We start from the raw sequence: 23,723 nt of genomic DNA, 5'->3' as shown, positions 1-23,723 counted from the left end.
GATGCTGCATTTTTATCTGTTTTTGGCACTGCTTTTCATCACCTTTAACTGAGTGTGAATAATAACCTGATTTAATTTAAACAAATACAGGTGCTAAAGGTTCTTTATTTATGTATAACAGGGAACATTTCCAATGCAGAAGGAAGTCATCCTGTGAAATTTCCTAACCATTTGCTTAAAGAAATGAAGTATTAGATGAAGAAATTGCTTCAACATTCTTTTGCTTCACACTTAAGGAAAGAATCATCCTTCTTTTCAGGTTTAGATTACATAAAACAAAGTCTAAATGATAAGCAAAAATTCAGTGAGCTATAAAATAATAATGAAAAACCAAATCAGATAATTTCTAATTGTCCTATAATCATTTAAATTAGATAACTATAGACTTGCCTTGATATGAATTAATTTAATCTCCCTGTTCATAAACCAACAGTCTGTGATTATGACTGTGTTAAACACACCCAAAGTAGCATCACTGATTGTTATGGCCACATGTGTAATTAAACATGATGAAATATATTTCAGATGAGAAACTCAAATAGACAAAATATGAAGAATTATTCATCACTTATATATATTAAGATTAACAAATTAAGTAAATTTATCCTGACAGCTAGGAAAGGGATTTTTTTCCTACTGAGAATATGGATGTGTGCAAAAGAATGTGTGCAATAAAGCGATTAGATCAATTAGTATATGCTAGAGTTAAGCTATTACCAACTCCACGGTCTAGTCCAGAATGTCTTGCCTTCTTCACTGGAATTATTAAAAAATAAACCTACTACTAAGATTATATGATAGACTTGCACTGCTTTTTCTGAACATTATTAAAAATACAGTTTCTCTAAATATTCCACAACATATGAGAACCCAAGAATATCTAGTACACGGAAATGTACTGTAGTGGGTTTACTGCAAAAAGATGAAAACAATGTATTTTGGTTTTGACTTTCAGGTCATTCTTGGATTTTATAAATTGAGATGTATTTTCACAATTGTAAATAACTGCATGTTGGCTATAAAAAATACCTTTTATCTAATTAAATGTAATGGTAGGGGATTTAACGCTGAAGACGAAAATGTTTATGATGATAAGAAACCAAATACAATGGTTAGCTTTTTTTTTTTTTTTTTTTAAATAGAAGCCCCACTTATAACTTGTGAACAACAGTATTACCTTGCTCTGTTGGCGTCCTTTGTCAGATCCCAAGCCCAGGTTATAAAATTTTGACTCAGATAAGAGACAATAGATTCAGCACAAAGCATTTGTGAGCAGAACACGTTGGTTAATACACTTTCATCATGGTGGAGGTAGATAGCAAGAAGCTTTCTCTGAAAATAAGGAGAAAAGATGGATGAATTAAAATATTCACTAATGTAAGAGTTCTTGAATTTTGGAAAGGCATAATTGGTAAATATAAACAGCAAAGACAAAAATTAAATGCTACTCCCTAAAAGAGCACCTGACACTTAGAGTTCCTAAAGCATTCACTAATATGAATAAATTTTGCTACTCTAAAGAGGCTAGGATGATTATATTGTTTTATAGACTGCTGTCACAGACTCCTGTTAATATGTGCAAGCCCTTCTGTAGCCGAATATGCAATAGAATTGTATTTTCTTTAAATAAAATGGATTGTATAATTCTTCCTATCAAAACACACTTTATAAAGGGAAAATTAATTTTGAACTATCCAACTATGTACAGAGAAAAAAATACTGATTAAGATGAACTGATTTCCAAATTCTCTCTTATGTATTTTTTGTAAGTCTCATCTACTTGAAAGGAAAAGGTCTAAAATGAAGTTATGTTTTACTTTCACAAGTAATTTCAAAGCCCTTGATGTGTTCTCATATTAAAGTCCTTATGTAAAAGCATGTAACATCTAACTGCCCCTGGAAGGATGGTAGAAAATTGTTCACATTAATTCTCTCTAGTCTATATTTCAGAAAATATCCGCTGTGGTTCGTCATATGGTGAATTGAATCTTTCCCCTTTGCTTGATAAAACTTGCTATCAAGAAATAACATTAGCTCTCTTAAAAGCGTCCTCTGTCACAGATGGATAGTCAATAAAATAACTGAAACTAAAAACTGAAATTGAGCAACATAATTTGCAACATGTCAGCTTTAACAACATCCCCCACGATGATGATTAAAGAGCCTAAATTGTTATTGACTAACTACTTGGTGCTACATTGTGGAAGAGGTGAGTTTAAAAATAGTCACCTGCCAGGATATAGAAAAAAAAATTATGGGGGCACCTGGGTGGCTTAGTTGGTTAAGCGTCCGACTTTCGCTTAGGTCATGATCTCGCGGTTCGTGGGTTCGAGGCCCGCGTCGGGCTCTGTGCTGACTGCAGGCTCGGAGCCTGGAGCCTGTTTCAGTCTGTGACTCCCTCTCTCTCTGACCCTCCCCTGCTCACGCTGTCTCTCTCTCTCTCTCTCTCTCTCTTAGAAATAAATAAAAATATTTAAAAAAAAAAAGAAAGAAAAAAATTATAGTGGAGACAATATACAAACCAATCTGTGAAATTCTGGCAAAGGAAAACTTTAAGGAAGCTTAGGGTCTTTCCCTTCCTATTAAATAAGGATGAGATGATAATAAAGAAAAACATGCTGCGTGGGATTCCAAAAAAGGGAAGACATTTACAGAAAAATGTAAGGCTCATACTGATGAAAGGATATTGAAATTTGATGCTTGGAATTATTCTATTAAATAATCCAAATAATCTAAATAATAATAATGTAATCATTAAAATATTTCCTTCAAAGGTAAATTTTGTACTTGGGGAGGGTAACCAGAGGTACACAGGTAGATTAAGATTCTAAAAGCATCTTCTACGACTAGGAGGCACCCTTTATCTACTTTAGATACACACCCTTTATCTACTTTAATACCCAGAATATACCTTAAAATAGTATTCTTAAAATTTATTAACAGATAAGAAAACTGAGGTTTAGAAAGAAGACCTGTCCTAAGTTCTACCACAACTAGTAAGTAAGTAGTCCATCTGGGACTAGAAGCCAAATGGATGGACTCTAAGCCTGAGATTCTTTCTTTGATACTACAGCAGTAGCAGGAAAATCAACCACATTGTAGTCAAGGCTTGGAGTGTTCATAGAATATGAAGATGCCAGATTGGCCCCAGCTCATACGTCAGTGCTTCCCGGGCCTCAAAGACAACATGTAATGGGAATAAGGACAGAATTCCTGAGTATAAGTAGCTCAGTTACTCCAACTATAGCTGTTTCCATGGGTCAATTAATTTAATCATTCATTCAACAAGCATTTGTTGAAATACTGTGTCAGGCCCAGTAGGAGGCAATGCTGATAAAATGGTGAACAAGACAGACTCTAGGTTTCTTCATTCATGTTGTGTCTGCAGGTAGCAGTAGCTGGCTTCTGGAAAGTTTGTAATCAGATAAACAGTTGGAGAGATACTTGTCTGGTAAATTCCTATTCATCCTTTAGGGCTCAAAGCAAAGGCCTCTATGAAACCTTCCCTGATTCCCTCAGGCAGAGTTAACAGCTTCCTTTTCTGGGCCTCCATCTCTTTCCATTAGTATTATCATTATTTACCAGTTTCCCCTCTAGCCAAAGTCTCTCAAGGGTTGAGGACTAGGTCTCTTTCAGTCTTTGCATCCCTAAAGCTAGCATGGGTCTCAGCATGTTTGATGAAAGAAACTTGAATGCTGATTATCAACCCTGTGGCAAAAACAAACAAACAAACAAACAAACAAACAAACACACCAAATGGCAGCAGCAATGCCAAACCACTCTCAGCAAAAGAATCTAGAAATCTACTGCTTTAGGAAAAGGAACGTGAACCTGGCAGCACTAACAAATTCAGAACTCTTCTTCTTAGGAGCTCTCTTGCTAAATAGACAGAGGGATGTCAACCTCTAATTCTGCTTGATCGTATCTCAGCAACTACATTTAATGAGACACTGGGAACAAGAGAGCTGTCCACTCTTAAACCAGCGTATTTCTAACCAAACAATGGCAATGGCTAAATCTTTAAAATGCCCATTTCTCTCAAGAACGCTGCAATGGAACATTTAGACTTTGGGAAAGAGATTAGCAATTTACATTGCTATCTCACTGATTTAATTTAAATGCTCTTCCAAACCAAACACACATGTGCCGAAGAGGCTACTAAAGAAACCCAACATGCAGAGTTCCCTATAAGTGCAGCCGACAGTGTTGACTGAAACTAAACTTGGAAATCCAGGGCACTAATGCACAATATCAAGCAATAAAACACCATCTCTTTGGCAATATTTAATTTAAAATAGAAGAAAGAGGCAGGCGAAGATCAGGCACTGTCTGTTTTGGAGGATCAACCATTCTGCATTTCAAAGCATTGGTCCCTGCAATATCCAGGTTACTGTGCTAGAATCTCGACTATTATATCGCAGTTGTGAGAGGGAGGGCAAAGATGTGTTTACTCAGTGATTAGGCCCTTAGAATAAGCCTCTAGCTCCTAGAGAGACAGCTCACTACTTATTCATTTGGGCCAATTCACAAAGCCTAGGAAGATTAAACATCCATGCTGAGAAGACAAGCGAATGCAGACGGTGAAAAAGAAATAAAAATTCTTTAAAAACTCTGAGATGACTTCATTATTTTTCCACAAGGAAACTTTAGGAAAGTGTTTAGTTAGAGAAAAACCCACATTGACCTCTCTCTAAACCCTTAATCTTTCCTTTGTGGTGGCATTGCTTTGTGGTAAGCGACTGGCTCGCCTCGCCCCTCTTTTCACTGGAAGCTGAGAGAAAAAAGGCTCTGGAGAAACAGTTTTCGTTCCAGGGACACAAACCCCTGACACTGTTAAACATGAGATGCCAGGAAAACACACTTTAAAAAAAAATTCTCACTTTAAGCTCTAAACTGTGAGAAAGGAGATGATAAAAAGAGTAATCAGAAGAGAATCTTCAGGCGGTGGGGGGAGGGGGGTGGCACCCATAGTAGCTTTGAAAAGGGAAACTGAATAATCTTAAGATGATCTTTTCTAACATAATACCCTTTCAACAAAAATTTTTCTTCTGCTATTTGACAGAAATAATAAACAAAATAGAAAACTCTTAATAATATGCAAATGCTACTAAATATGGGCTACATAAATCTTTGATTAAAGTATAGGCACAGCTAAATGAGCCCCAAACACAGATTTCTGATTATTTTATTGAGCTCAATTAAACACAGGTCTAAACAGTGAGAACTGCATTCAGCACATCAGAAAACTGCTTTTGTGAAGAAAGGGCATCTAGTACATTGAAAAAGCATGAGAAAATGTTTTGTTTTCCATTACTATAACCATTTTTCCCTTTGGCCCATTAATAATTCAGTTCAATAACATTTACGGAGTGCCTATGTGTTAGGCATTGAGAATATAAAGATGAATAAAACAAAGTTCCCTTGTCTTCAAAGAGTTGAGGGGGGTTTCAGTGTATGGGGAAGCAAAAATATGGGGAAGCAGTATCATAAGATAAGTGATAAGAATGGGACATTAAAGAAACTACATTTTATTTGTATTTTTAATTTGGCACAGAGGGTGTAAGTCTGGGAGACAATGGCAAGCAGCCCAGCTACACTCTCCTCAGACTCCCTCTTTGTGATCCAGGTTTTGGTAACATAGTGTAAAGGTAAAAAAGCCCTAGGCTAAATCCAGTTTTGCACTTACCATCTGTGTGACCATGAAGCAAGATGGGTGTTCATTCCAAAGACTGTGGATAAAGTGCATATAGTGCCTCTTTACAACACCTGACCCAAAGTAAGAGCTGAATGAAATGTAGTTGTTAAGATGAAGACTCCAGAATTACCCATGCAAAGTAAAGGATTTGAAAGCAATTTCAAAAGAAATGATAGCCAAGAAAATGTAGCTAAAAAGATCATGAAGCTCCTCCATTTCTCTTACTAGCAATAGTGTTTGGATGCTAAATTGTGTCCCTGCCTTCAGGACCTCACTAATCTTCAAATTAAAATCCAAGAGCTAAGGTACTAAGTTGGTGTTTAGGAAATGCCAGGCTGACAGCAACCAATGTGATGTGGCCTTGAGCTACAGGAGCCATTGGATTTAGACACTTAGCATTACAGAACCATAGAACATTAGAGCTGGAAGAAATGAGCTGGCTATGTCTCAAAATAAGCCAGGCATAGAGGAGATAGTCAGAAAATATTTGCTGATGGACTGAAAAGAAGTTTCCTAGTTTCTTTCTGAGCACTAGAAAATCCATAGTCTGTGTGTTTAATAGTTTTAAAGTTGATATAATTTTTATAAATGGTAGTTCATAGATTTTTCTGTATAAGAATTAAAACACATTAAAAATAAAATAATTTCTTTTATGTAAATTGGAACCTGACTTTATTTCTGGTTCCTTCTTTTCTATCATGATTTTCATCCCCATAAGAATCACCATCACTGTTACTCTTTTTGGTTTTAAGTTTGGGAATGGTTTATTGATACAAAGATAAGCACTAATCCTTCACTTAGATTTATCAATTATTAACACTTTGCCATATTTGCTCTATCATTCATTGTATGCTTCCTTCCCTGAAACGTTTAAAGTTGCTGTTTAGTAAAGTATACTGTTTAGTTGCACACATCTTGACACCTCCACCCCGAATACTTCAGTGTCTGTCTCCTAAGAAACAAGGTCATTCCCTTACATGACCATATTTTTTTTTTTTTTTAATTTTTTTTTTAATGTTTTATTTTTATTTCTAGGAGGGAGAGAGAGAGAGAGAGACAGACAGCGTGAGCAGGGGAGGGTCAGAGAGAGAGGGAGTCCCAGACTGAAACAGGCTCCAGGCTCTGAGCTGGCAGTCAGCACAGAGCCCGATGCGGGGCTCGAACCCACGAACCGCGAGATCATGACCTAAGCGAAAGTCGGACGCTTAACCGACTAAGCCACCCAGGCGCCCCTACATGACCATATTTTTATCACACTCTAGACATTTAATATTGTTACAATTTCATCTAATACATACAGTCCATATTCAAATTTCCCTGAGAACCTCAAAATGTCCTTTGTAGATGTTTTATTTGCTGTTTTAAATCTAGGTTCCAATTAGGATCATTCCAGTCACTGCCTACTTCTATAATACTATTCCTGTATATGAATGTTCATAGATCCAGCCCAGGATCCAACTGCAACTCAAGATAAGTACAGGTGAGAACAGAGGCAGGGCAGCATGAAGCCATGTCATCTGGTTCAAATTCCTTCTTTGTCACCTCCTGATTATGAGACCTTGGGAAAGCTACTTTTTTGTGCTTTGGGTGGGTGCCATATAGCTCTGGAGGTCAGAAGTTCAACACTCTGTTTAGACGGCAGTGGTAATATGAGTCCTATAATAGAGGCAGTCCTAGGGTCTAAACATAAACTTTGATTGGCTACTTCGTTATAAAGGGAATACCTGAGCTAATTCTTAAATTTGGGTGATAGATAGTAAGGAAAATAAGAATGAAAAGAAGAAAAAGAGAAAAGTTTGGTAAAAGGCCCAGTAATGTTAGTAGCCTAATATTAAAAAAATTTTTTTAAATGTTTTTATTTATTTCTGAGAGAGAGAGAGAGAGACAGACAGTGTGAGCAGGGGAGGGTCAGAGAGGGAGGGAGATACAGAATGTGAAGCAGGCTCCGGGCCCTGAGCTAGCTGTCAGCAAAGAGACCCAACGCAGGGCTCGAACCCACGAACCGTGAGATCATGACCTGTGTTGAAGTCGGAAGCTCAACTGACTGAGCCACCCAGGCACCCCTTTAAAGAACTTTCAAGCTAATAACTTTTAAAGAATGAAGAATCAGTTTAGACTGATTTGTGGAAAAAATCATGACACTTTCCATTTTTTGGTTCCCAAAACTAAGTTCAGGGACCAACAAGCAGCAACCAATTGGAAAGGTTCCAAAAGGAAACAGCCAGATACTGAATGTGAGGTGCTGCTAAGATGATGTCTTTTTCCTCTCACTTCCTGAAGCAGATATTGGGATAGCACTCTGAAATCTTGAGAACACAAATGTACTTGAGCCTCATGCATGGAGCCTTCTCATAAGAAAGTCACAGGTCAAACAAAGAAAAAAGCCTAAAGTAAAATCAAACTCTCTTCATAAAATAAGCTGACCAATGTTAGTTGGGACAGAGCTTTATCAGTTTTCACTGTCCAGACTGTAATATTCAAGTCATAAAATATTTTTGGGGAAGGCCACCATGTGACTAAAGGTTTTACAAATAAGGAAATTAAAGCTCAAGTGATTAGCTGTTATTGCAAACTGTAGAGTTCTTTCGGGAGCCTGGGAGAGGGAATATGGAGGCAAGAAAGTAGGCAGTTTCAGACCAGAGCAAAGACCTCATCTCACTGGTTTTCCAGCTAGAAGCAGTACCAAGGACTGGAAAAGCAGCCTCATAAAAGTGCAGGCAGGATTTTATCATCTTCTCTTCTGAAAGGAATAACACTACCTGTAGTTAACCTGTCAGTTAACAGGCATAACAGTATGAATGTGAATGAATGTAAAGTACACACTTTGAAAGGCAATGGTACACAAACATTTCTTTTTCCCACTTTTAGGCCACTAAGGAAAAAGAATCCATAGCTTATCTATCACATCATTTCCACACTCCGGGGGTGGGGGAATCACAGCAACAATGAATTGAAGATAAATTAACAGTAATTTTTAATTTAAAGTATGTTGATAATAATGCATTCTTGCTGAAAAATCACAAGAATTCTAATGATTTGTGGGTATACATATTCAGTAACTTTTTACCAATGTCAAGTACTATCTGGGAGATTTCACAGTGGAACAATGTAAATTATAAAAACAAGCTAAGATTAGGCATATGGAATTGTAGTAGCTTTTTTAAAGTTTATTTAGTTTGAGAGAGAGAGAGAGAGAGAAAGTGAGAGAGAGAGTGTGTGCATATGTGAGTGGGGTGGGGCAGAGAGGGAGACAGAGAAAATCCCAAGCAGGCTCCACACTGATCTAAAGAAAAGATATCCATTTATGATTAGTTCGTGGCCCATCAGAAAGACTCTCACAGACTCCAGTGGGCCCTGAATTATATTTTAAGGGATTGTAACCAACATTGGCCTAATGTGAAGGACCTAACTGGTCCTTTAGAAAGCTCCATCTTGTGCATCTGGTTAGTGAGAAGAGAGGAGAGGATCCTGTTTTCAGAAGGCCAAATAGGCATGAAGGCAAAAGAAGACATGGAGGTTGCTAGTCTAGACTTCACACAAAGGTCAGGGAGAGCCTTCACTGTTAGCATGTAGTCCAGTCCATTGAATCCAGAGAGGATAGCCTATGGGGATTTGTAATAGTGAAGTGTACGTCTATCTGAAATGCCAGGTGTGCCATATTACATATAGTTGAGACCCAGGAAGGTTAAAGTCATAATAAGTGGTTGATGTGTGCGTGTCTAATAGTCTATCTACGTACACACATAATCTTTACAGCACAAAAGGAAATATACTATACATGCTTTTATGCATCACACATTTCTCCCTTCACAAAGTATCCTGAACATCATTCCACATAAATATATATAAAGTGACTTCACTGTTAATGGTCACATAGTATTCCACTGTATGAAATTTAAGATATTTCCAATTATTTGCTATTATAAATAATGCTATAATAAATATCCTTGTAGTTATCTTACTTCTCTATGCTTGGGTATATATGCAGAAAAAAATTTGCTATTATGATATATGAAAATGATGTATCAGTGTAGTTTTAATTTGTATTTCTTATATTATGAAAGATACTTTGTGGAAACATCTAATTACAGAACAACATATTTAGTATGGCTTCATTTATATAAAACATATCAACACTTTTCTTGATATACATATTTGGGGATTTTTTAAAAAATCACATTTAAGGGGTGCCTGGGGGCTCAGTCAGTTGAGCGTCCGACTCTTGGATTCAGCTCAGGTCATGATTCCAGGGTTGTGGGATCAAGCCCTGAGTCAGGCTACTCACTGAACATGAAGCCTGCTTAAGATTCTCCCCCTCTCCCTGTGCCCTTCTCCCCAGTTTGTGTGCTCTCTCTCTTAAAAAAAAAAAAATCACATTTAATGATAAATTAATGATAAAAATTAATTAAACACATTTAATGATAAAAATAACATTTAATAGTGATTATTTTCAGGTTTCAAATTATGTGGTAACTTGTTTTTGTACTTTAAATGTACCTGTATTATTTTCTTTCTTTTTTTTTCTTTACAACAATGAAAACATACTTCGCAAAGTTATATTAACATCATAGTTCTTATCTCACACATGTGCAGGATGCTGTCATAGCTGTCATAGAAAATTACTCTAAAGACAATGTCTGCCTTTAAGGAATTTAAATTGAAAAGAAAACAAAGACAAGATGAACAGACTGAGCATATTTTCTAAACCACAAATAAGTTTGTTTTCCTGTTTTTTCTGGATAATGGAGGGGTAGGAACTCACCAACTACAGCTGTGGCTTGAGATTTGTGAAGAAGTTATTTTTCTTAAAACATACTGATCAGTGATGGTATTTACATTTCTTTTAACATGAAGTAGAAACAGCATTACTTTAAAATAGGCTGATTTTTAAAAGTAATATAATAAAGCTTGATAACAAACATTGTTGAAGCCAAGCAGTTATTTTAGTGCTGTAAACACCCATAGGGGTTCTCAAAATTCCTTTCTGGAATTATTCTTAGAATTAGTTCATAAATTGTATGAATAAGTCAGTTTTGTTATTTTACAAACATTTCTCATATTTGTCCCGAACTGCTTCACAGCACTTTGGCCATGGTGCATTTAAGGATGACATCCTATTTAATCCTCAAAACAACTGTATCATCATCTCCCTTTTGGTTTTTTCCCCAGATAAGAAATAAGCTGATTACTTGTTTGGGGCTACAGCGTAACTAAGTGGAAAATTAAGAACAGAGCACTGGTCTCCTTAATTTATGTGTAATATATGGAAACGGCGGTATAACAGGATTATTGATATCAAAGCCCAGTCTCCCAAGGGGATGCTAGGAAAGGAACAATCCATGTGGGAGATAAACCCTGGCACTGAGATTTTTATTGCTGTTGATTTTTAGTTATTACAAATGTCTAATCACTCTCTAGGGCACTTTTTGTTTTGTACAGAATTTAGAGGTAGCAGGAATGAGAGGTAGGGAGGCAATAAGGAGAAAAAGAACCATCTTTAAGAAACTCCAAGGGAGGGGATCCTGGGTGGCTCAATTACACATCTGACTCTTGATTTTGGATCAGGTCATGATCTTGCAGTTCAAGAGTTCAAGCCCCATGTCGAGCTCTGTGCTGACAGCTGAGAGCCTGGAGCCTGATCAGATTCCGTGTTTCCCTCTCTCTCTCTGCCCCTTCCCTGCTTGCACTCTGTCTCTGTCTCTCTCTCTCAAAAATAAAAAAAGAAAAAGAAAAAAAGAAACTCCTAGGGAATTGTGGTGTGGCCAGTGGTAAGTCTTCTGCAACCTTAATTAAGGTGATTAACCATTGGCTCTCACTTATCTAAAGATAATAAAAGCTTTAGTCAATAAATATACTATATGGATGTTTACATGATCCTCCCCATTAAACTGCGAGCATCTCAAGGGTAGGAAAGCTCTACAGTCCAGGTCCTTAGTAGGCATGTGATAAATATTTACAGCCCTCAAGTGCGTGAACATCTCTAATAGTTAAGGGCATAGGAGGAGGTCGTAAAATTAATGAACCTGTTGCCAGCAGTCTGTCTCTGTCACAACCTAAACACAAGATCTTAGAATACCTATCTTACTGAAGTTGGAGCTTTGCTTTGGACAGTGTTTTAAATTCCTCATGAAAAAGGCAGAAAAAACCATAGGCACTCTCTTCATCAAGTACTCTCAAACGAAATCAGTTTGAAGCAGTTTTCATTAAGATGGATTGAATGTGGCATCGTGAGAAACACTTTATCAAATGTAGTGTTTTACTTAGTGATTAACTATATACCAGTTGATGAAGCTCCCCAAATCCTTTGTAATCCCACCACTCCAATAAACATTTAATGAGTATATAAGTTCAAAAAGCCTAGCAGAGGATTTAAACCTTCAATCTTGTTTTTATTTACTCTTGGAACTCAATTTCTCACTTCAAGTGAAGAATGCTGGTACTTGAGGCTCATCTGTTGCCCTGGTAAAATTAATGTGCCTCCCACAGTTTAAATTAAACATGTGATATTTAAGATGAAAGAAATTTAGTAAGAATGCCACAGTATCTGTCATACTTGCTTTTAAAATATGTGAGCATCGGCCAACTGTTTTCTTAAAAATGATTCATTCACAAGTTGTATAAAATAATATTGAAAAAGATTTGTTTTAACTCTCAAATGGAAGATCTGAAAAGGAGACATGAACTTTGATAGCTGAATCCTGTAGTATAGTAGTTATTATTGAAAACTGAAATATAGTGTTATGATGTAAATAACACTCACCTGTGTTAGAACCTGAGCTTTTATTTGGCCTCCAGTACTTACTACTGATGTGCTTTGGTTAAACTGTATTGCGTTTCTGAGCCTTCTCATCTCTACATTGGGAATACTGATCTTGTATGTTCCTATCTCACTGGTTTGTTGTGGGATTCAAATGAGATATGTAGGGGTGCCAGGGTGGCTCAGTCGTTTGAGCGTCTGACTTCGGCTCAGGTCATGATCTCACAGCTCGTGGATTTGAGTGCTGCGTCGGATTCTGTGCTGACAGCTCAGAGCCTAGAGCCTGTCTTCAGATTCTGTGTTTCCCTCTTTCTCGGACCCTCCCCTGCTCACACTGTCTCTCTCTCTCTCTCAAAAATAAATAAAACATTAAAAATTTGTTTTCAAGTGAGATATGAATAGGAAAGATATTCTATAAATCATACAGTACCATATAAATCTGTAGTAGCAGTACTATTTCTATGCTGACCCAGTTCTAATTAAAAGTAGATATATATAACTTGGCTGATGACCATAATAAATGTATCTGCTTAGATTTAATTCTGAATAAATTATCCATTATGTGGGTGAATTTTAAATAAGTTTACAGTAATGTAATAACAATGCATAAACTATTGTTTATTAACTTGGAAAAGAGAAATGAAGACAGAAAGTGTTGGATGAGGGGGAAGAGATAAAGACAGTTTAGGAGTCCAAAGAGGTCAGTGGATTTTGGTATGACTCTAATATGAAACAAAACATTTAATTTCACGAACCAATGATTTTCATTTGTTAAAACACCAAGAGCAAACAATCATTAGTTTTCATTAGACATATAGAAGTTAATAAGAGTGGTGTTCCTCTGAATAATCAGTCTGAAAGAATCTAAATGCGAATTTATTATATATGACACTTAGTTTTTTAAAAAAATCTATTATATACTGTATATTTATGTCTATTTTGGGAACTACAGTTTTTACGTTATAAAAGGCCCTAATATTTTCCAGTTACTTCAACTACTTTCAGCCATATTTAGGTCCAATAATAAGTGATTATTTAAATACAATAACATGGTCATACAACGAGAGACTCTATAACCATTAGATTCCTGTTTAATAAAATATTCAGCATTACTTACAAAGCATTCTTGCCAGAAAAGTTTGACCTGAATCTAACAAAGTTTTGAGACCTAGTATCCATTTCTCAGGAAATACAGGAATAGAGGAACAAGTTAAATAATGACTCAAGGAAGCAATTATACAAATCCAGAATTTGGAACATTCTCTAAGTCATCTAGCATGATTTCTTCACAAAGCAAATGTTATCAGGGGTGAGGGGGTGCTTGTCTAAAAGGGATTTAAGAAATCTAACAACCAAATCTATTTGTAATCCTTGAGTAGATTGTGGTTTAAAAAAAACAGTTATAAGGACATTTTGGGGACAGCGGGTAAAGTTTGAATGTTCACTGGATATTAGATGGTATTAGGAAATTACTGTTAATTTTGTTACATGTGATAATGGTATTATGATTATATAGGAGAATATAATTATTTTTTGGACAATATATATAGATGTTTTTAGGTATAAGATATGATGTCTGTAATTTAATTTGAAATGGTTTAATCAAAAATAATGAATATACAAGGGTATCCTAAATGCTTCATGCAGTTTAATTATTTCAGAAGTTTAACTGTCACAAACTTAAAAAAATCATATGAAACTTTAAATTCTTTTATATTTGTTTGTTTTTGTATATTTCTAATAATAAAATGTACATTTATATCTGTTCTAATCAATGTTTGCCATTTTCAATCAGAAAAGAACTAAAACAAAAATTTATCATAAAAATTTATTCATCAAAATCACAAACCTAAATAAGTATAAAAATGTGAAAAATTACGTTTCAAATGCTGTTCTTTTATAAGTGGCAGTTAGAGTTTTGAAGTTTTTAAGGCTGTGGCACCTGGGTGGCTCAGTTGGTTTAGCATCCGACTTCAGTTCAGGTCATGATCTCACTGTTTGTGGGTTCGAGCCCTGCATTGGGCTCTGTGCTGACAGCTCAGAGCCTAGAGCCTGCTTTGATTGCTGTGTCTCCCTCTCTCTGGCCCTCCCCTGTTTGTGCTCTGTCTGTCTCTCTCTCTCAAAAATAAACATTAAAAAAAAAAATGAAGTTATTAAGGCTTATATCTCCATTGAAACTTTGGGATTTCTATACATGGAAGAAGCAAATATGGCAACATTTATTATTAAATCTAAGTATAGGGGATTTGGGTGTTTATCCTACTATTCTTTTTACTTTTTTGGTATTAAGAAATTGTTTTAATAAAGAGTTAAAATATTATAAAATAATTAAGTAAATGGTATGTTACTAAAAGGTGAAAATAAGCTATTTTAACAAGATTATAACATGACTCAATATTAAATATGCACAAAATGACTGATAAAAATATATTAAAAATGAAAATAATATATATCATAAAGAAAACTTAATCTATGTTAGAATATTTCCTTTTTCCTTTTCAGTATTTTCCATAAACCTGTATTTATGGAGACTATTATAAATATGTATTATTGTAAATATTTATTTCCTCAAAAATAACATCCATTTACTATAAATATAATAGTTAAAAATAGATGTTTATTTTTTACATTAAAAAAATTTTTTTTAATGTTTTATTTATTTCTGAGAGAGAGACAGCATGAGCAGAGGAGGGTCAGAGAGAGAGGGAGATACAAAATCTGAAACAGGTTCCAGGCTCTGAGCTGTTAGCACAGAGCCCGATGCAGGGCTTGAACCCATGAACCATGAGATCATGACCTGAGCTGAAGTCGGACACTTAACTGATTGAGCCACCCAGGCATCCCAAAAAATAGATGTTTAAAAAAGCCTTTATAACAGGTTATTCCACTACTCTTAGGGTAAAGTACAGTTTCTGTTTCATACTCCACTTCATTAAACTATCATTGACTGCTCTAAGTTTGAGCAGTAATTATTGTCCGTTTTAAAAATTTAAGATGAAATTTTCCTTGATGTCCAAACATACATTTCAGAAATTTTGGAGGAATTCTTACACTCTAGTCTCAAAGTTTTTTGCCCTCTTTAATTCCAGTAACTTTCCCTCCACTCCACACTATTTCTTCCTTCCGTTCTCTTTTTTCCTTCATTCAGTAAACAGAGTGTTTACTATGTATAGGGATGTAGGTACACAGTCATTGCCAAAAAGAAAATCAAGTCTTTGGAGAGACATATACAGAGAATAATTATAAACAATGTGTTAAATGTAACAATAAGATGAGCAGAGGGCTTCCTTACAAAGTACTAAAGTGGCTGCAATAGCGACAATAGGAACAACTAAGTCTTAGAGGAAGAGTAGGAGTCAACCAGGTAAAGGCAGAATGACGGCATTCCTTACAGCTGAAAAGCATGAACAAAGAGCAAGACTATGGGGAAACACAAACGGAACATTATTACTAAATTTATTCACTGTAAGGCAGGGAATGGGAAGAGCTGAAGCCGTGCAAATAGGTAGGAGCCAGATAACTGAGGTCTTCACTGCTATATCAACATATAAATAGAGTGCATAGAATCTTCTTGCTGAAACTGTCATTCTGAATTCGTGTCATAAATGTCAATCTACCTGATTTCAAGATCACAAAGCCCATTTTTATATTTTTGTGTCTAAAGTGACTTTTGGGAAAAAAATACTGCAGTTATTAGATATATATTATTAGATGAAATTATTTTGGGAAAAGACTGAAGGACACCTCTTTTAGCAAGTACCTGTCAATGAGGTAACTGAAAAAAAACATACACGTGTAGCCTGGTTCCTTCTAAGCATGTCCACCTTACCCCCTACAAAAAAACTCCTGTACCAGAGCTTGACAAAGCCATCTATACACTATTATATTACTGCCCCTCTGAAATAGGCATCTTGGTGATGACTAGGCTGGTAGATGAACCACAAACAAAATCAAGTCTTCAATCTGAAAAACACAGAAAACATTAAGCATTGCCTGAGGCCTGGTGGTAAACCTTTGGGATGCACTTTTTAATCAGAAAAGGTTTAAGATTGCACTTACATCTCGGGCTTTCACATAGAAGGCCTCTTGAAAAGCAGCTTCTAATGAGCCAATAAAAAATACAGGATGGCAGTCACCATATCTATAGGAAAAATTATGTCTATTAATTAAAATACATTTCAAATTTACCTAGTAAGTTTCACAAGTTTAACCAGCATCTTCTAAGTAAATGTTGGGACTAATGTCTCTTAAGTACAGATCGAACATTAAACCATTTCTTTAAAAGCTTCACTAGTTCTTAGAATTCTTTTTGGCCTATGCTGATAATATTAGAATACTGGAATTTTAACTACATCTAGCAAATGGATTTAATAAGTGCTACAAAACTATGCCATTTATAAGTAGCAATTCCTGGTTATCCACTTTCATAAGATTTTTCCTTACAGAAGCCTTAAGTTTCTATTTTAATTCATTTACCCTGGAAGTCCAACAGAGAGGGAAAAAAATAATATCTTGCAAATTTCCAAATGACATTACATTAGAAAACAGAACTAGAGAGAAATATCATTTACACAAAAATTTAGGGTTAAATATTTAAATCTTTACTTAACCACCTTACAAGAATCGCAAACGCATATGAAAACATTTTATAGTAGACTCTTAAAAAAAGAAATGTTAAACAGTTCCAAAACAAAAATTAAAAGAAAAATTCACTTACATTTAAAAATTTTAAATTATTTTAAAGCTTAACACTATTTTAAAGGATATTTTTTTTACCCTATGATATACTAAAAATTAGTATTCTATAACCTAGTCCTTTTGGGAATATAGTCAATATATCAATTTGATCCACTTATTTTGTGATCCACTTATTTTGCTTCTACATAGATATAAGATGAATGCATTTCTGAAGTGGCCTAAGTGGCTTACTAGTGAAACCAAACTTTGAATATTTGAATACTTTGCAGAAAATTTAAAGACAATCTATGATTAAAACTGCTCCAGAAAAATCACATAACATTAAAAGAACATCAATTTTATACAGTTAATGTCCAAAACCTACCTTGAAGAAAACTCTGCTGTAAATTGTAATAAGGCATCTCCTTCATTTTCTGCATTTTCTGGCACTAAAAAACAAACAAAAGAAAAAACAAAAACAAAAAAACAAAACAAATAGACACAAAAAAACAAACCACATAACATCTAATCCCACATATAAGAAATATATTTAATCAATAAAGAGGAAATAAAATTAAGTTTTAGCTTCTGTGATATATCTGAGGAGACATTTTAACTTGACATACATTAGAAGATTTTATAGAACCTTAAAGAAATTCCAAGCTCATAAATTTTGGAAAACCAACTGACACAATCCTAAGCATTTCAAATATGTGCCAGTCATCATTTGGATCATTTGGATTTTAATGTTTTCTTAAAATAATATCTTGTGATTAAATTACATAAAAAGGATCTCAAGTTATTTTTAATATCTTATTTATAAGGAAGATGATCAATTTTAAGTAAATATCACATCTATTTCTGCTCAAGGGAGTTCCCTAATTTCACTGAGTAAATGATGCATTTAAGGATTTATTTTAGTGGTAATTTTGCATATAGTACCACTTGTGATTCTACAGTATATATTTGTAAGGTGAAACAGAAGATGGCCCATTTAGTTTACATTTTTTCCTTTGAAAGGTGGTACCGGTGAATGGAAAAGGTAATACTACTCTTAAAACTGATACCTCTAATAAGATGTGGGGAAACAGGTCAAGTCACATAAGTATAGCTATTTGTTTATCAGCCTAGTCTAGGTTTAAAGTAGAGACAGACTCATAACTAATTATATACGTGAAACAAATCTATAAATTCCCTATACATTCCCTTGCATTTTTAATGAATTTTACTAAAGCACTGGAAATTGTTGAGCTTAATAAAATAAAAGTCAGTTAAGAGATTTTTAAGTTCATTGTTCTTCCTAAGTTTCTGCAGTAGAAAGTAGAATTATAATGCTGGACCCAAAGAGCTATTAATACTCACTCATTGGAGATTTTCTCAGGGCAGATGATGCCATGCCGAATACTTCTCCATCATCCACCCCAAATTCGGAAGCATCTTCAAAGTCATCTCCATCACTATCACTAACCATATGAACATCGGTGCTTTGCTATTTGAGAAAAGTCCTGATTAGCTTTAAATTGACTTTAGGAAATTAAATTATAACACATAAGTTATGTAACCACAATAGAATATTAGTGTTATAATAGTTTTATTATATAAGAAGGCATTTGCTAGAGGAAAGCTTAATATTTTTCATTTTAAGGCTTACATATTTCTAAACTTGCTGTGATACTCCTAGACTAAAGGTTGGAACCTGAGGGAAAATGAAGGATGCTTACAAACTCAATGAAGACAGGGATTTTTGTCTGTTTTATCCCCAGCACATAGTACACAATTAAGTCCTCAATGAATATTTACTCAATAAATGAGGAGATGGGTACAATCAGAGAGGTCAGAGACAATGCAAGCTATATGAGTCTTTTAAAAAGCTCACAGTTATCTCTATTTTAAACTGCCACTTCCTTAACAGTAAGGAAGTTTGGTTCTCAAACTTCTCATTAGTGAAAAATGGTACACTTGCCTCAGTGTTATTAGAGATAACATGAAATACACTATATATAAAAGATCTTTATGAAGTACAGGCTATTAAATATGATATGTACTGTTCAATAAATGTTCATTTACTACATGCTGGGCACTGATAAATATGCTGTTTATTTTGTTTTCAGCAATATCCATTGAGATTTAAAGTATTACAATTAAAAACATCAGCTTCAAAAAATACAGTAGGCTGTTAATCTCTAGGTAAGAAAAGAATTTCAAAAATACTGAAATCTAAAACATCCAAACTGTGCATATTGACAAATATTTATGGCTTGGATGAGAAGAGGGTCCCAGCAAGGTATCTGGAGAAATGCCTGTCTATACTAGGTTCAATATACAGAGTCTACAAAGACTAATAAATGAAATTTCTATCTTTTAAAATATGGCACTATGTACTTAAACTATGAAAATGGGGAAACTATTTGATTCTGGTCTATGCAGAAGAGCCCAACTTAGAGATAAATATTTGTCAGAAAAGCATTAAGGGAAACTTAGAATCAAAGACTCATAAAACTTGGCCAGAGGGATGTTAGAGTTTAGCCAGTCATAAAATCACAGATTTTAAAGCTAGAAGGGATTTTAAAGATCTCTCTCATCAATGTTTTTCAAATTTCTTTTCACAGAGTTACCTCATTCTCCTGGCCCCATGGCAAAATATTATTATGCAAAATTACAATGCGTACCATAGACAAAAGTAAGGCCACTCTGGCTGATGCAGGGAGAGGGAAATGGGGAGCCTAATGCTCCTGGCCTTGGCCTTTTCTTTCTCATATCCTTTTGATAGCGGGGGTACCTCCAAAGGATCTCAGAACACTATGTAACAATCTTTAAAACTACTGATCTAGCAAGTCTAACAGCTCCCCTACATCTGAACCCCTTCTCCCAATCCAGTTCTCAATCAAATAATAGCCCCTTTCCATAACAACAGGACTTTACATCATACTAGGAGAGTTATTTTAATTTTGTGCCTATGTAACTAACACATTACTCATTTTGTCTTCAAAAGTGTAGAATTCCCAAGTCTCTTAAGACCCGGAAAGCAAAATCCTACAACGACTACATCTTCAAAGGGAGTTATCTAAAAAGCCAATTTTGTTGAAAAAAGTATATTTCAAATATGAATTATTGAAGTATCTGCAAGAATGAGCTACTTAATTATGTATAAGGAACTCCCAATCTCTTCACATTTTCTTATCAGTCATCTAACAGGTTAGGAAAAGCTTTTTCTAAAAAATGAGATAAACAATCTTTTTTTTCATTAATGTTTGCTGATGAGAATACATAATCTCTTGGTTGAGTCATGGCAGCCTTAAAATTCTTTGAATCTAGAGAAGTTATTTATTCAGAATTTGAAAAGCAGCTAAAAAAATTTGTGATTCTATTTTGGCTGTTTATTGGCATTCATTTATTCCCATTATTATTTAAAAACATTTACAAAGCCCTAGTAAATGTCACACTGCCTGAACCTGTGTGCAAGGTAGTCTATACTCTCTTAAGGAACACTACGTAATATATACAGAAATTATAATATCTAATGATAAGTTTTGTGACAGGTAAGTTCAGAGGAGAGCATTTAATACACTGAGAATGGGAAAAAATCAGAGCAAACTTCCTAGAGGAGAAAGAACCAAAGTGTCTGAGACAAAATTTAGACTTATACATACTTGGCACTAAAGCAAGCTTATAACTGAAGCAGATGTGCCTTTCAGCAACTACTTATACAAAGATATAATTTAATTGCAGATATGTCCTTTTTGGTGTGGTAAGAGACACAATAAAAGCACAAGCAAATGCCGTGGGCTAATAGAAGAGTTACTCTAGCACCAGTGAAGAACACTGTGCAAGGCTTCACACAAGTGATAATTTTAAACCCATACTTTTAAAAGAGATACCAATGTTGTACAGTGTATGTATTAATGGAAGACTGGTAGGGAGGAAGTTGTACTCTAGGCAGATAAAAAACTCAAGCAAGGAATTGGATATTTAGAAAATCAATAAAGAATTCAGGAAAGCAAACTGAATCATCAACCCCATGTATGGGAGAAAAATATGGACTGGCACTAAGGGCAAAAAGTTTCGATGAACTACACTGCAGCAGTTCTTAAACTGGCATTGGTATTTGGACTTACTCTGATGGCAACAGAAAAACCACAATAGGTTTTCAGGCAGAGGACTGTTCAAGGGAACAACTCTAATGGCTGTGTGTGTGTGAGTGAGTGTGTGTGTGTGTGTGTGTGTGTAGGGGAACCTGGATGGGTCAGTTGGTTAGGCCTTCAACTTTGGCCCGGGTCATGATCTCACGGCTTGTGAGCTTGAACCCCGCATTGGGCTCTGTGCTGACAGCTCAGACCTGCTTCAGATTCTGTATCTCCCTCTCTCTTTGCCTCTCCCCCTATTTGTACTCTATCTCTCTCTCTCAAAAAATAAATCATTTAAAAAATTAAATATATGTATATTTATATGTAAAATTATGATATATACTTAAATATGTAAATATATATACTTATTTCAATTGGTGAATATATTCCTTATTTCAATAAGGAAAAACAGTAAAAGAGATGATGAGATTAGTTGTCAAAGATTAGAAAGTGTGAATCTTAGAAGCAAGATCTGAGAAAATTTCAATGGAGACAAGAACTATAAACAGGTTCAGTGAGAATGAAAATCAAGGAAGAGAGTTACTAGTTAGGTATTATGACAAAAAATATATCAAAGAAACCTGAATTTATAATCATTTTTTAAATGTTTATTCATTTTTTGAGAGACAGAGAGAAACAGAACATGAGCAGGGGAGGGGCAGAGAAAGAAGGAGACACAGAATCCAAAGTAGGCTCCAGGCTCTGAGCTGTCAGCACAGAGCCCGATGCGGGGCTTGAACCCACAAACCGCGAGATCATGACCTAAGCTGAAGTCAGATGCTTACCTGACTGAGCCACCCAGGTCCCCTCGAATTTATAATCAAGATACCTGGCTCTACCATTTTCTGTATGATATTGGACAAGTGTCTTTGCACCCCGACTACAGACTGACTAATACTGATCCACAAAGACAGCTGTGAAAATGAAAAGAGACGGCATAGCAGGGTATTTTATATAAACGATTATCCAACTCTTATAAATTCAATTTAAATCACATGGTAGAAAAAAGCCCAAATTGTAGTGAGTTAAACAAAAAGAGGATGAAGAAATAGAGTCATCCAGTAAGATTAAAGCCTGAAGGAATATATTTTGGGGGGGGGGGGAGACCTGAACATGTTTTTAGGATAAAGAGAAGGAACCAATAGAGGGAGAGGATAAAAATATAAGAGAGACCCCTTGCTCCTCCTTTCTTGTGGGAAAGAGAAGTAAGGGTAAAATCAAGCTAATCGGTAGAACATAAACTCTGATAGCAAGACATTTCTCAACTAATAAATTAAGAGTAATAAATTTGATGCTGACATAAAAATATCCCTATTTGAATAGGCAAAAGGAAAGGGCCATAAAAATCATGATGTACTAGTTTATTTGGGACAGTTTCAAAGAATAGTAGGTCTCTCAGCAACTAGAATGAACAGTTTTTGGCTGGGGTTGACAATGATTATTAATATGGGTGAGGACAAAGGTTTCTGGGGCGATAAGGTAAGTTCAATTTTGTATAGAGTGAATCTGTGGTAGGCGCTCAGATGAAAATATTCAGAAAGAACCAGACTACTATTTAGCTTGTCTGCCTATGGTGCAATGCCACATCCTATTGACTCCTCCAACAATACAAAATTCCCCCATCTAGAGGACAAATAAATATAATCCATAAAATTCAAAAGTTAAGTTTAACTACTGGTCTCAAATATCTCCTTCCTAACTCAAGGCTTAAGACAGTCAACAGAAAAAGGACAACTGTCCTGAAACATGAAATCATTTAGGAAAAGGGTTAAAACCAGGAAAAAAAAAGAAGCAGAACGACTGGGTGGAGGCTGTAGGGACACAGGTTCCAGTTTAATATAAGGAAGATAGCAGCAGACAGAGCTGCTCAATAATGGAACTGGTTGCCTCATGAAGACAGAATTTTGTTACTGGAGATAAAACACAGGTATATTTTGAGGGAATATTCTGAGTGAGCTCTTTCAGCATACAGACTGTGGTCCTAATGTTTGGCATCTAGAAGACATTAAATAAATGTTTAAATGAATGAGAGATGAACGGAGAGAAGATTGGAAATCAAATTTAAAAATCCCTTTCAGTTGTATAATTCTAAGGCTGCATAGAAGCCCAAGTCACACTTGTCCATTTCTCACCAGCCCCCTGAAAAGGTGATATTTACAGTTAGCCAGGGAAGGAGAAATAATAGTTTCATTCCAAATAATCATATTTTTAGATATTCCCAAGGCTGTGATTCTTTTAGTTTAGCAAAGCCTCCTAACTCCACTCTACCTTCTCTAACCTAAACAGTATGCTAGCTTCATAAACACTTCTTACTATATGACACAGACTTCTTTCTGCTGAAGGGTCTGCCTAAATAACACATGATTGTGAGAGTGAGAGAAGGAAAGAAAATGAAGCGAAACAGGTTATCTGTCACCTTAGGAGCACAGAATAATTAAAAATTTTGGGTGGAGCTAATTGGCCACATTTT

General features: G+C 35.2%; 1 protein-coding gene across 4 annotated transcripts in view; it reads right to left on the bottom strand.

Annotated features, from left to right (window-relative positions):
* Positions 1-23,723, bottom strand: part of FAF1 (Fas associated factor 1) — a 451,681-nt gene that overhangs the window by 121,447 nt on the left and 306,511 nt on the right. For all 4 annotated transcript variants that reach the window (XM_039245398.1, XM_039245400.1, XM_039245401.1 and 1 more), the window contains 4 exons: positions 18,492-18,618; positions 17,515-17,578; positions 16,512-16,593; positions 1,178-1,332 (listed from right to left, as the gene is read on the bottom strand). In XM_039245398.1, coding sequence (XP_039101329.1) covers positions 1,178-1,332; positions 16,512-16,593; positions 17,515-17,578; positions 18,492-18,618 — 428 coding nt within the window. The remainder of the gene's footprint in view (positions 1-1,177; positions 1,333-16,511; positions 16,594-17,514; positions 17,579-18,491; positions 18,619-23,723) is intronic.

This window comes from Hyaena hyaena, unplaced genomic scaffold (assembly GCF_003009895.1).
Source record: "Hyaena hyaena isolate Hyena2069 unplaced genomic scaffold, ASM300989v1 scaffold_257, whole genome shotgun sequence".
Lineage (NCBI taxonomy): Eukaryota > Metazoa > Chordata > Mammalia > Carnivora > Hyaenidae > Hyaena > Hyaena hyaena.
Note: the sequence above shows the minus strand (reverse complement) of the source record. Positions and strands in the feature narration are given on the sequence as shown.